Here is a 15429-nt window from a genome sequence, read left to right as displayed (position 1 = left end):
AATTTTCTGACAGAAAACCCAATGACTTTTTTATTGGCCCGACCTGGGAATTGATCCCAGGACCTCCGGGTCTGCGGCCTTATATCAAGCCACTAGACCAACGATGCAGTCAATAATAGTTTATAATAATAGTTATAACTATAAAGATATATTATACAAATATACTATATAAATATATATAAAAATGTACTGTATTTGATTGTTACATTTAATCAAGCAGTAATCCTTTTCATCAGAATTGTTAAAAAGTAATTTATTTCTATTGATATAATTACCTAATACTAAAAAAGGAAAAAAAAAAACCTTTAATATATGTCAGATATTCTAGGAAAGTACAGGAAATTTACAAGAACTTAAAGAAACCACGCTTACGGTATGTACGTTTTCTCATAAAAATGTTTTATTACAAAGGCAGAACTGTTCTACCTTTACTCAATCGAATTGCATAACAATTTATATTCAAGGCGGCGACTTATAAGAAGAGGGACAAACATGTTTACCAGATATTTGTTTTGGAACAAAATTCACGTAAAATCAAATTGAGATTATTATTCGAAATTTCCATGGTTGTTCACGTTGTGTGATTTTGAATAATGTGGATAAATTTGGCTATTTATTTTACGACTGATGAAATTTGTTTTGAGTCAATTTAAATTAGTAGGCTTGCTTTATACATATACAAGTATACCTTGCAGTATATTTTATTCTGATAATACTTTTCTAGACACAAAAACATATTGTACAAAAATTCTTGAAATAGATAAAATATCAATCGCTAAAGACCAAAAAGCCATGAGTTGTACAAACATTCCGTTCATCTATCCTACAACACACTTATAACACACAGAGCTGTGATACTGAGTGAAATACTACGACACTGTAACAAAACCTTTAAAAGAGAACCTACATACAATTCTCTTTCTCTCATTTATCCTAATAAATAAAACACGTATATTAAAGCTATACCAGTATATCATTATAAATCCATAAATTATATAAACAAAGATAATTTTATAGCAAAAAATATTGATCTTTTTGTATGTTTTTTAAATATGTATATGAATACATATCCGTTTTATCTAATTCATAATGTCCGAGATATCAATTATATATAATATAGTGTTATATAATCCACAAATCGTCATCATCAATACTAGTTTATTCTCTTGTTTTAGTAATGAAACCAAGTTGAAGGAAGGGTAAACTATATCCACATGCTTACGAAATAAAATTTATATTTCATTCGTAGAGAATAATGTTTCTATTAGTAATATAGCAGTAGCCATGTAATAGGGTTCTTTGTCGTGGAATTAGTAATCAGCCGTCGGCGACCGCGACTCACTGAAAAAAACTGCCTCCGAGGTTTTTTCTTAATTGCCTCGCAGATAAGCCTCACAGCAGCCCTTGCCGCACAAATTACTTAATGTTATTTGTTTAACGACTCGAGGAAATGAAAATGTATAATATTCTACCTCATGCGAGCCAAGGTTACGTTTTCTGACTTTTAAAAACTCTGCAAACTCTTTCGTAGCTTGTAGCTCTATAGCAAAAAATTACCGTAATGTAACCATTTGAGGAAAGGTATGTCTTTAAAAGGGCGTAGAACTTTACATCGTTTCCTTAAAAAAAAAAGATTGTCGAAGTTTCCCACTTTACCGACGTCAAAATGAACTTCGTTTAAGGACTGAATTGTATTTCGAAGTTGTTAATTATATACATATACAAGTATACAAGTATACCTTGCAGTATATTTTATTCTGATAATACTTTTCTAGACACAAAAACATATTGTACAAAAATTCTTGAAATAGATAAAATATCAATCGCTAAAGACCAAAAAGCCATGAGTTGTACAAACATTCCGTTCATCTATCCTACAACACACTTATAACACACAGAGCTGTGATACTGAGTGAAATACTACGACACTGTAACAAAACCTTTAAAAGAGAACCTACATACAATTCTCTTTCTCTCATTTATCCTAATAAATAAAACACGTATATTAAAGCTATACCAGTATATCATTATAAATCCATAAATTATATAAACAAAGATAATTTTATAGCAAAAAATATTGATCTTTTTGTATGTTTTTTAAATATGTATATGAATACATATCCGTTTTATCTAATTCATAATGTCCGAGATATCAATTATATATAATATAGTGTTATATAATCCACAAATCGTCATCATCAATACTAGTTTATTCTCTTGTTTTAGTAATGAAACCAAGTTGAAGGAAGGGTAAACTATATCCACATGCTTACGAAATAAAATTTATATTTCATTCGTAGAGAATAATGTTTCTATTAGTAATATAGCAGTAGCCATGTAATAGGGTTCTTTGTCGTGGAATTAGTAATCAGCCGTCGGCGACCGCGACTCACTGAAAAAAACTGCCTCCGAGGTTTTTTCTTAATTGCCTCGCAGATAAGCCTCACAGCAGCCCTTGCCGCACAAATTACTTAATGTTATTTGTTTAACGACTCGAGGAAATGAAAATGTATAATATTCTACCTCATGCGAGCCAAGGTTACGTTTTCTGACTTTTAAAAACTCTGCAAACTCTTTCGTAGCTTGTAGCTCTATAGCAAAAAATTACCGTAATGTAACCATTTGAGGAAAGGTATGTCTTTAAAAGGGCGTAGAACTTTACATCGTTTCCTTAAAAAAAAAAGATTGTCGAAGTTTCCCACTTTACCGACGTCAAAATGAACTTCGTTTAAGGACTGAATTGTATTTCGAAGTTGTTAATTCTCTTCGCCAGCGCAGTTACTTAAGTGAGTCTTTCATTAGCGGTCGTCACGTGGGTTGAATTGTAAGTCTTCGAGTTTTATAGGCTGAAGAAAAATTTAAAAGACAATGTATTCTGTGCTTGGCGTCTCGATTAAGAAACCTCTCTTCGATGAAGCACTGCGAAAATACACTTTAAAGCTATATTTACAGAGAACAAAGCAACCTGTAATTCTATGCAAAAGTTGCTTATAGAATTCAATTCCCTTTTCTATTGTCTAAACTTGCATCGTATTTGCGGTAACATTTTAAAATATGTATTCATTATTCATAAGTATCGACCGTGGATGCAAGGGGGCGTACAAGTTTTAAGTGAGGTAAGGTGCAGACATAAATCTAAGATCGCGGAAGCCCAATTTAAATCATGTAATGTATTTTTATAGATTATTAGTTATCGCTAGCGACTTCCTCCGCATGTATGGTTTACTTAGTTTACTAAAGACAGACAGGTTTACTTCCGTATTTTTAATATTAGCTATTCATAAAAATATAGATTTGTTCATCTTTTGATATCCTCGTCATGGCTTCGCCCTCGAATAATTAATATAATAGAAAACCAATTTTCACAAATATATATTTTTTTTTTTTATAGAATAGGAAGGCGGACGAGCATATGGGCCACCTGATGGTAAGTGGTCACCAACGCTCTTAGACATTAGCATTGTAAGAAATGTCAACCATCGCTTACATATCCAATGCGCCACCAACCTTGGGAACTAAGATTTTATGTCCCTTGTGCCTGTAATTACACTGGCTCACTCACCCTTCAAACCGGAACACAACAATACCAAGTATTGCTGTTTTGCGGTAGAATATCTGATGAGTGGGTGGTACCTACCCAGACGAGCTTGCACAAAGCCCTACCACCAGTAAGTATATGTCAGGTCCTCAATGTTGAGAGTCTCGTATGTATTTGTGTATTTATGTATTGTATATATTTATTACACTTTTTTTCCACATTCATTTGGTGGTCTTTGTGCAAACTATTGTGTATGAATTATATTTAATCTACCGCCAAAAAGCATTTCTCAATAAGTACACTACACTACACTACCCTAACACAAAAATATTGTTTCAAGTCGATTCAGAAGTTCAGGTGATACCTGAACTAATAAGCGGATGATTCATGACGAATTTAAAAGAAACTCAGTATATGGGAAGTTAGTTTTAATGTTTCGTTACTCATATAGTCAAGCACGTTTGTACCTTGTATCCCAAAAAACTAAAATACCGATGGACAACAAAAACAGCCAAAACTGATGCGAAAAAAGTCACAAGTGAGAACAGAGAGCCGACAACGATATAACTTAAAGAAAAAAAATTGCGTTTTTATATACAAATTGTGCAAAAATACTTCCAAAGTTAGCTAACAATAATAGTTTTTTTAGAAGTTGTCCATCAACTTACAACATTTTCGGGATCACAATGGGTATGCAAAAAAGAGAAAGTAAAAAGAATCGCAAGGCTCAGTGAACGAGTGAACCGTGGAGGCCGCGGTCACAAAAAGGACCCTACGTCTGTCAACCGGCGGGAAGCGGCAGGCACAATGAAAAACACTTTCACTGTACTACGCCTGAATGCAAAATAAGGAAACAGTAAGCGTATGCATGTTCACACAATGCGAAGTAGCGCGAGAAAATTATTTCAACATTCCGTTTGTTGAATAACTTTCAAACTTTTTCTAGCCGGACTTGCCGTTAAAAGCCGGGTAAAGTGCGACTTTTAATCTTTTTAGAAGCTTAGGAGTTTCTCTACTGATGAGAAATAGTACTCTTTGAATGGATTATAACTTTTTTATAGTGGTATTGACGTTTTTAATTTCGCAGAGTTTAGATTATTAATTTTAAAAAGAGTTTTTAATTTCCTTTGTTCTTTGTTTCGGGCAGGAATGATTCATCATCAACTGATTTTTCTATGCAAATCTACGGATAATATGTCATATAGGTATTCCGTAAGCAACTAGTTGTTATTTTTCAAGATATAAAATACAATGAAAACAGAAAAACTAAATACCTATTTCGATTTCGTTATATAAAAGATGTTTAACTTTATCACTACAAATAACTCCTTTATTTGATAAATAGAAAGGAGAGTCATGCCGTATTGTTAGAAATCGTGTAGACAAAATCTATAGCAATCGGTAGTAATAAAGAGTAGAATGCAAGTTCCAGCCATTATTCCGATTGATCCGCAGCTTTCCGTTGAATTAATTACTGCTTTGTCAAGTCTCCTCTATTTCAGTTGCGGTTGAAATTAATGAACTTGGAAGAAAGAGCACAATCACTCGACTACTCGTTTCGATTTCTGTACTGAAACGGGTATTGGACATCTTATATTATTTCATTGAAATTGTAGCAAAAATTATTTATCAATGTTTTAGAACTTTTTAAGTATGTGATAATAGTTTATTTTTTGATTTTATGTTATAGGAAATCAATTAATATAGATTCAATGTAAGAAAATCAAATTAAAATTAAAATTTAAAAAATAATCTTAGAAACGCTTTCGAATTGAATTTGAATAAATGAAATGAAATTATATTTATTTCTCTCAACACAAAGGAAAAATTTACATGGGAGTTAATTAATCAAAGGAAAAATTTACATGGGAGTTAATTAATCAATATAAAACCATTTTACAAAATACACATTCTTTTGTGAGAGACTTTTTTTTATAAGCAACATTAATATTTTAATTTAAAAAAAAATTGTAGTGTATCATATAGTTAAAGTATTGTAGAGCTATTAGCAAATCACATGGAATATGTCAATCTAAGGTTTGTTTATCTCAACTTCACTAGCCTTTACGAAAACAAACAAGATTTTATCATAGAATCCTTTAGATAATAAATACATCATATATTGTCCCATTGCATTTTTTTCTTAAATATATAAATTGTTATGGAGTAACAATCTATCAAAAGTCACCTTAAAAGCAAAATTTCGCTCGATTATAATTATAATTCGCATATATCATAAATCAAAAGTTATTGCCACTTTACATAATGAAACGAAGGTTTCCTCTTATTTTTTTGTAACGTCTAATAGTTAATCCTGTAAATAATTTGTTGACTGCCTGATTACGAATCTCGTGTACAATTAAATCATAAATATATTCGAAATTTATTTTATTTGAAAACAACAATTATTTAATATATGTATTATATAATCAACAAACAAAATGCGCGTCTTGTACTGTAATGTAATGTAGAATACATTATAGTACACGCATGTGGAATACTAATCTGAAAAAAACTCGCCGGAAATTTGTTGAGAAAATTCCATCTATCCATTTAGTAAGTTTCTCTTTAATGGTTGGCTTAAACCGGATAAAAGTAAAGCAATATTAATTTCACTTCACCTAGGGAATGTAGCGGTAGTCTCGTGTGCTATATAATGAGTTATAAAAGATAATGGAGGTTCATTTTTAACATTAATTTACAAATGTTACATTGAAACTTGTAAGTATTATAAAGTTTTAGTTACCTAAGAGAATTTTGAGTTTTGCAAAGATAATTTGGTTATCATGTTGTTACAAAACATACCCTTAGAGTAAATAAAATATGCTTAAATAAATATTAATAGATGATATAATTTCGATTAACTGTATCGTATTGTATATTTTACTAAAGTGTATGTTCACACTTCAGAGGAGAGTGTCATCGAAGTGTTTGCTCGGTACCTACCGATGTTCGATGGGATAATGGTGGCACTCGATGTGACACTGAGCTTGGACAAAATTCGTAAAGCACGTTTTATGTAGCGTCCATTTTACTCAAATTATTATCGATACGAGCTAGTTCATACAATTTCATTAGTTTGTTAATTTTTAAGGAAAACTGTCATTAAACTAAGTTCACTTTGAAAATTCATAATTCAATATAATATCACCTTCATACGTTTATCGTAGACTTTGTAGAGTTGCCATTTGAGTAAGCAAAATAGTTATTCTATTACAAAAACAGATTTAATGAAAGAAAAAAAATAACTTTACTAATTATTATTTATTATCAACAGATTCATTAGTGATTTTAAGAAAACAAAGAAGTATGCAAACAGTAGTTCTTTGTACAGCATAACGTCTCTACTGAGTAAACATTAGGGGACAATAGAAACATAAGGGCCCAAGAGGCTTATTGTTTAAATGCATGTTGCATTACAAACTCGCGCAGTGCCGAAGCATTATGACTGTACTAGAAGTTAAGGAAGAAAATACAAACATTGTATTAATGCAACGTAGCAAAATATATAACACAAGAACGCTCTTAATTTAGTAAATGACAGATTTACTCTAAGACTTTTTAAGTTGATACATTATATTTAAATTAATACATTTTGTTAAGAAAATATAATTTATATGAAATGTACGAGTTATATCGAAACACTCGTTATTGTTTCTCAATTTCGAAGACAAGGAAATCTAAGGGAGAAATCAACCAAGAGGTAAGCCAAGGTAAATATTATTTTGAGCCTTGCTTGTACGCCGATCGGTTTTAGAGTCACGTAGCCGCCAGTGATTTCAATTTCGGGAAAGAGTCTTACCACCCGTGTCTGGGACGTCCCCAAGTGGGTGTGAAGTTGAAATCTTCAAAGCGTTATAGAATAAATATAATTATATATATATATATGATTTAAGCATTTCTTCATAAATATAAAGTATCAAAAAAAAATCCGGAGTTTTATAACAGATCAAAGGATAAACAATTAGTCTACAATAACTTTATCTATATTACAATATATATTCATATAAGAAAATTCTTTTAAAATATTCGGCATGGTAGCACAGTATTATCGTAGCAAATGTCCAAAGACATTATTAAATAAAAATTTAGGCATTGGTAACCTTCATTTTATTTTTTGTTTTGTTTAATCTGTGTAATAAACTTTACTCAATTAAAAAAATATTATCTTGTGCAATATTGAAACATGTAACCAACACTAATAAATATATCTGTAGCTCGCAGTTATCACTATCAGATCTATAGTTTGTAGTTTGTCACATGAGAATGCTTATTGGAACAAACATACCGGGTTCGGTATTGCACTTCTTTCTACGAGTTAGCATTTATAAGAATTTATTACATTGTTCTTATCTAAGAAATAGATTAAAAAGGTTAAAACTAGTATTCATTTATTTGTTTTTTTCGCGTTGATTGATGTTGTATAAAGGCTTTCCAAGTTTGTGTAACGTTTAAAAATTGGTATATTTTTAATGAAAAGCAACTAGTTCCGCTTTGTAAGCTGGTAAAAATACTAAATTCAATTTTTGAAACTGTATTATTTTCTTTTTTTTTAAAGACATAAAATTGCAACTGATGCGGTCGGAAAGTTCAAAAGAAAGAAGTTAGAGGATAAGTTTCATGTTAGAACTTGCACCACGATCCAATCGACGCATTTTAAGACGTCCAAGAAATGCCGAAACTTCGCGCATAGCAGAATTTCCGACCGAAAAGAAGAATCGTAAAACCGTGTTCACTGGCTTGAATAGAAGTATGGCTTAGTAATGGCTTAGTAAAACTTTCGTTCAGTTCCAAATTATTTCTATAAGCAATCTTTAAGCAATTATGAATAAAAAACTGTAATTTGTTAAGGTGCCTTTCCACTGATATAGTAGGCAATTTCAGCAACAGAAATATTTTGCAATTTCTTCGCAAAGTTTTCAGAAAGTTGTTGAATACAAATAAATCGTAACTCAACAAGCTTATCGTTAGACACAGAACAAAACAAGCATGCTATTTCATATTCGTTCGATGTTTATCGCCTAAAATAATTATCCTCAACATTTCCTTATAACTTATTTTAACAACTTAACCTATAACAACTTATTCCCAAACATTCCTATTTTTTTGGTGGAAACTTAGCTTTTAAGAATATATTTAGATTTCATAATATTTAAGAAAAATCTTGTTTATTACAATGCTACAAACATAATGTTGTATTATTTCTGCTATTAGTAGATTTTTCACTGTAGATTTTAGTCAACCAATTTTTTTTAAATAGAAGCATAATTTTAAAGTTAAACTATTTATTAAGTGCTTCTTCTTTACACTTAAATATAAAAGTTGTTTCATAATGCTGTATCATTATGAAATATGAAAAGAAATTTTTGAATTCAGAACTGGTAATAAATGGAAATTTAAAAATACATTTATGCTCGCTAGTATTTCAGAGTAATAACGGATTGTTAATTTTCTGGCTGAAAATGAAAAGATGAAATGTTTCTCATTAAAAAAGAATACGAGAATGTATCCAGTAAAATATTTGGGTAATGAGTAACAAAATTATTTATGTAACCAAGTGACTTTTTTGAAAGAAAAATTCTATAATACGGAAAATAATTATTTTGAGTATACATATTGTATGCTACTAATTGTATTTAGTAGGTGAATATTCATTATAAGATAAAAAAAAAAATTTAAAGAAAATAAATTAAAATTTTAATGGCACGTATATAAAAAATAGCACAATATTTCGTGTTAAATCAGAATTATAGGACATCTATTTTTTTAATATTGTTATTATTTATTACCTGTTTCCCTTTTTTAAAAATAGTAATATTTTGTGAAGAACACCAGCATTAAAACTTTATTTTTGACGTTTCGTACATAAGCTGCATTACCAATTTGGACTTCTCATTTCAGTTCATTATTTTTAAAAATAATTATGATTATGTTTAATACTTGGTGTTACAATACTATTCGTGGTTTTAATTGATTACACGCAGTAATTATATCAGGAGCTCTGTTTTACGTTGTTAAAAATTAAAGGATAATGATTAAAAACTGAGATAAATAAATAAAAATAAAAAAGGTGAGAGTGCCAAGTTACTCACGAGAATTAATGTGTAAACATGTGAGCTTATGTACCAATCTCACGCACACATTAACGTACTTACAATAACAAATCTTACACTGACGTCATCTGAGGCACGAACTTTCAGTGTACCGAGCGCTAAAATGTTTACACATCAAAAATTGTTCTATACAAGAAAATAGAGATGATAAAACGCACGGAGTTTCTTAGTTTGATTTTCACGCACGATATATAAAAACTGTATATAATTGATACCTACATACATATATGTAATTTCGATAATAATAGTCTTTTACCGGATATTCATAGACATACAATATTACGATTTGGGTATAAATTTTGTTTTTGTCCGCTAATAGTTAAATTATATTTTTCTTTTGATTTGTGATTAATTAGTTATTAGATTTAGATAAACTAATTAAGACGAGTAACATATATTGTAATACATATATATTGTTTGTAACCTTTCATGTCGCTTGACACAAGAAATTATAAAAAAATGTTCATCCTCCATAATTATACCTTAATTATACCTATAGTATTAAATTACTAGTTTTATAATTTTTTAGTACAGATATTTAGTCAGATAGGCATATAACACTTAGTAAGTACTCTTTGACAATAACGAAATGTATTCGCTACGCTACATCGTACCAGTAAAAAGACATGAATTTACCTTCGTGTAAGGCTATATCGCGATTGAACTTCTACCGCGTAAAATCTATATCGTACGGTTTCCATAAAGAACCAAGCGAATTAACACCGTTCAGACTCCAGACGATGGATAAGCGAACGGATCGTTCGAACACCACTCAGGGAAGTAAATTATTGCTCTCACCGCTCCTGTTTTCCTCGCAATTTACTGGCTGGCAAGAGTGGTAAGTACCGAGCTTGTATCTATGAGGTTAGTACTTTACAAACAAAGTATAAGTATATATGTATACTTGTTGGGATTCCATAATACAATATTAAAATCGAAATCGTTTAAATTATGATGATTACTCTGTCTCGTTATCATTGAACATCAAATAACATCGTTATAATACTGAATAATAATTTTGCGAAATTTGTCTTGCGCTCACTATTATAAATAATATTTAGTCATCTCCAGCATGTAAATATATTAACATACGATAAAATTCAATCTATAAAAACAATTATTTAAGTAATCTTGTAAATTCCATCCCACACAAGTTTATTTCTTATCTTACAAGTCAAAATAAACGTATTATTACTTTTTAAGGGTGCTCGCGAATATATAATGAACTAAAAACTGGCGTCAGAAAGGTTCTCTATCTAATCTCACGATTATGTTAATGTTGCTACTCACACGAGATTTCTACTTTATTCCCTTACTGAAATGTTATATGGAGATTGAATTTAGTTGAAGTGAAAAGTATGCTAATAGTATATATGTGTGCTCGCGTTTGTGCGTTTAGCTTGCACGATATATTTTAAATAGAATATGAATTAAGACACATACATATAAAATTTTATATTGTTAGATTACTGCTATGTAAAATATTTTTCACGTATTAATTTTTATTTATTATACATGATTCATATATGTTTCCACTCGTTAAAATAAAGAACGATCGAATGACATTTGTAAACAAGAATACAACTGAACTTCAAGCTTGCAACTTAATTGGATATAAACGCTTTCCTTTTATTCGTAGTCTCGAGAAAGCAAAGGAAAAACATTTGAATAAATCGTGATCAATCAGCTGTATTAAGGGTTTCAAATACTTTTAACTTAAAATTAGGAGTCGGCACTTTTTGAGAAAGCTAATCAAATTTCTAGTATCCATTATTATGCAAAGCTTCATTAACAAACGGCGTATTCTGAAGGCCTACCGAAATTATGTGATTTTATGGAGACGAATTTAAATTAAATGTATTGTTTAAAATTAGGGGGAATTTGAAATAAAATTCAGAAAAGAAACAAAGTTACTTAACCTAACAATACTCACCTTTTGGATACTTTAAATAGTAAAGCGTATTTTTTATCATATTATTGTTATTAATTTAGTCTTTTATGCAATACTACTTTTTCGTCCCGAATATTTGTAATTGATTGTTGTAGTGGTTAAAAAACAAATCCTGGAACCCGGTTCAATCTATACCATTTAAGGATCCACTCAACATACAAAAAAACATCAAAATTGGTCCGTTTAGGAGGAATTTAGTGACATATACACGTACAGAAAAATTGTGTATGTCTTTGTCTAAAGATAATTATTATCTTTGCTAACAATAGATAAACATAGAGCAATGAAAATCGTAAGTGGAATGTATAACCGCTTTCGTCTAAGTAAATTTAAAAATCCCTCAAAGGTTAAGCCGACACTTGAAACGGAAAATTAGGGTGACGTTAATGGTAATATACTTTCCTTACAAGAGCATAATTGGGATAAATGAAGCCCTTTAAAAAGGCTAAAGTAAAGGTTAGCTTTAATAAAGAAAACAAGTGGCTTTATATTTTAAAGTAGCTCAGTCATTGAAATCGTATGGGGGAAAAACAAAAGGTAAGTTAGCACAGGGTTTTCCTAACTTTTATTTTAATTCGTTTAAATATAAATATACTTTTATTTAAATAAATAGTGACCAGTGCAATGAACCAGTACAAAAAAAGTACTATAAAGAAATGTTCTTTGTTTATTTTTTGTGACATTCGTAAACATATTTGAATATATTTTATGACTATTAGCCGAGGTGGTTAAATTTTCTTATATAAGTTGGGTGCAACTAGCAGGCAGTCCACATGGTGGTAAGTGGTCACCGCCACCCACGGACACCTGCAATATACGGGGAGTTGCTGATGCATTACCGGCTTTGAAGAAACCTCAGGAGGAAGATCATTAAACAACTTGCACGTGCGTGGAAAAATTATAAGTGACGTACATTAGTGGGATGCAAAGCAACTACATGGTATGGATGATATTCACTCCAGGGGGGAAAGTTGCGATAGTGGAAATGTGTTCCTCGGAACATTCCCGATTATACAGATGGTAGAACACATACATAGGGCCAACGTCCGTTCGGCGTTGGACGGAGTCTAAGGAGTTGGTATTGAGGGGAGCCAGCCCAATGTTATGAACTACATATGGGCACGGACCTGGGCTTTATTAAATAATAGCCGGAGTCTCGGTGTGAAGCACTGCCTCGTTCAGCCATTTTACCGACCCCAAGTTCAATATATCGACCCTAAGAACAATGTAGATTCTCAAAAGGGAGCTTTTTAAAGGTAAACTCGCAAACGGGTTAAATTGGACAAGATTAAATCTTCTCTACTTCATACGTCAATCTTAAACGAAGATTGCGGGTTCAAATCCGTGCAAGCACCACTGCACGCACAAACCAATTTTCATGAGTTTAAATTGTGTTTATAATTCATCTCATTCTCGGCAGTGAAAGAAAACGACGAGAATCTGCTACATGTGTATCCACCACACCGCATTGGAGCAGCATGGTGAAATAAGCTCAAAACCTTCTCTTGAAAAAGAGAGCCTTAGCCCGGCAGTGAGACATTTACAGGCTTTTACTTAACTCTTTTTGCATACGACGTTTTAATTATGTAAAACACTTCATTTTAACTGTATATATTTTTAAAAGTATTGGAATGTTAGAAATACTTCGTTAAAATAAACAACACACAAGATTCATTTTGAGATTGAGAATTTTGTCTACCTCTGCCGTCGTCGACTTATTTTTTTATTTCTTAGACCTTTAAATGTATTTTGTTTTATTATATTCACAAAAACTAGCATAGCATTTTCAAGTTTAATAGTTTTTATTATTTATTACAATTTGTTCAAGTTGGGTATTATTAAAGCTTAAGGCAAATTCTAACCAGCGACTATAAGAACCAATAGACACCGATATCGTTGAAAGATTTCAATTTTATTTTATTGTAATATTCAATTTCGATGTACCACTTTCGGCTCAGCTCAGCTCGTATCGGTGACATTCTTTTTTGTAAATTATTGTATTGTAATGGATTTCCTATTCGTGTGTAAAATTTCAAATTATTCGGAAATCCAGAAGTAAGTGGAAATGCAATATTCCGTTAGACACATTTGTTGTTACTGTATAGCCTTCTCTTATGTGATATTTTAAATAATATGTAAAAATTTTCACACTATATTCTTCATTTATTCTTTTATTGTTAAATATATTAAAAATAAACCTCGATTTGGATGGCGTAATTCTGTTTATTTTAAAAATATATTTTTTTAAATTATATATACATAGTATTTTTTTATTTTTTATTTATTTAAATTAGAAATTTTACTGTCAGCAATATTCAAAGTTGCCTGTAAGTGCACCATCTTATAATACAATACTTACATACTCGTCACGTTACTGAAAGCCTGTTAAAAATAAAACTCCTTTCCTCAAAAGGAATTGAAATCTTTTAAAATTTAAAATCGTACCAGATCTAATAAAATCAGTCATATTTCAAAAATATTTGAAATACAAATCGACACGAAATCGAATGCATTACGAATTCCTCGTATACATAGATATAACCGAAGTGTAGAGCCGACATATCTCAGACACATTAGGTAGATTGAAATCTCTTTGGTGAATTTAGAATTGCAAAACAGTGCAACCACGAGGAGATGCCGTTTGATTCAAAGAAAATACTTTTTTCGATCTGTCTTACTGAATTCAATTTAGTCCAGACTTTCTAAATTGACATTCAGATTCCAAATTAACATTTGTGCTGCCTAAAATTGAATTTGTTTTTATAAGCTACTACGTAGATGAATACTTCAATCTTAATTAGTAATTATTTTGTATATATCAAACAAACCCATTTCTACTACGAATCTATGTATATTTACATATTTTTTATATTTTAACCTTTTATAATTTTGATGCTTGTAACACAGTATCAATATCTAACATACTTAATACTGAATTTTATATAATATGACTTGATCATTATTAAGAGAACGATTAATTTAAACAAAAACTAAACTTACGAAGAAGAAAGTGCTTTTCATGTATTCCTTAAAACAGTATGTAATTATAGATACACCAACTCTTAGTTTAATATTTCAACCATTCAAATATATTTATAAGCAACACGACTTATTATTCGCTGGCGCTCATTCATTTGTTTGCCTCAAGGCGGTTAATCAAACTTGAAAGCGCACGCGATGTCAGCGGAAACTAATTTGATGAAAAGTTAGTGATTCCACGGGAACTTATTTGCGTTACTAGTTATGATCTTTAACACAATGTAGGTACCTACATTCCATTATCCCACGCAATTCAGATCAAAACTTCTTAATGATGTTGGATATGTCTGCTTGTCTAAACACAAAATTTTGATTTGTAAACTATACATATAAGGGTAATATTTAATTTCTGAATACCGATGCCAAGTTTATAAGATAGCTAGACAGTGAAGTCAATCCCTTAAGTACGGTTAGTTAACCGCCGTGACCGAATTTCAGTTTCCAACTTTGATTATAAGACTTAGAAGCGCTCTACCTTGAAATATGGAGGATCTTAAGTTGATAGGTGTAGCTTAAACATATTTCAAGCTTGAATAAATCATTCCTCCACATGCAACGTTGCTTATTGTTAAATATATAATAATCTTAAAAAAATACGCCAGGTTTACAGCATTTAATAATAAAGAGTATCTCACCTTTTTCGCCTTTCCATTTTTCCTAAGTAGTTTGGCGCAACAAAGCCCTCTAGTGTCCGGCAAGGGGGCGGGGGGTCGCTTCGGCCAACAAAGACGTTTTGGAGTGACCGCCGCCGCCGCCTCGCTACGAGCCTCTTCCTTATCTTCACACAT

At 31.0% G+C, this 15429-nt stretch overlaps 1 protein-coding gene across 1 annotated transcript in view; it reads right to left on the bottom strand.

The window, feature by feature from the left end:
- LOC126771558 (uncharacterized) overlaps positions 1–15429 on the bottom strand; it is a 33596-nt gene extending 18167 nt beyond the window's left edge. The window contains exon 1 of the mRNA XM_050491472.1: positions 15277–15429. Coding sequence (XP_050347429.1) covers positions 15277–15429 — 153 coding nt within the window. The remainder of the gene's footprint in view (positions 1–15276) is intronic.

The sequence above is a fragment of the Nymphalis io genome, chromosome 11, assembly GCF_905147045.1.
Source record: "Nymphalis io chromosome 11, ilAglIoxx1.1, whole genome shotgun sequence".
Classification (NCBI taxonomy): Eukaryota; Metazoa; Arthropoda; class Insecta; order Lepidoptera; family Nymphalidae; genus Nymphalis; species Nymphalis io.
Note: the sequence above shows the minus strand (reverse complement) of the source record. Positions and strands in the feature narration are given on the sequence as shown.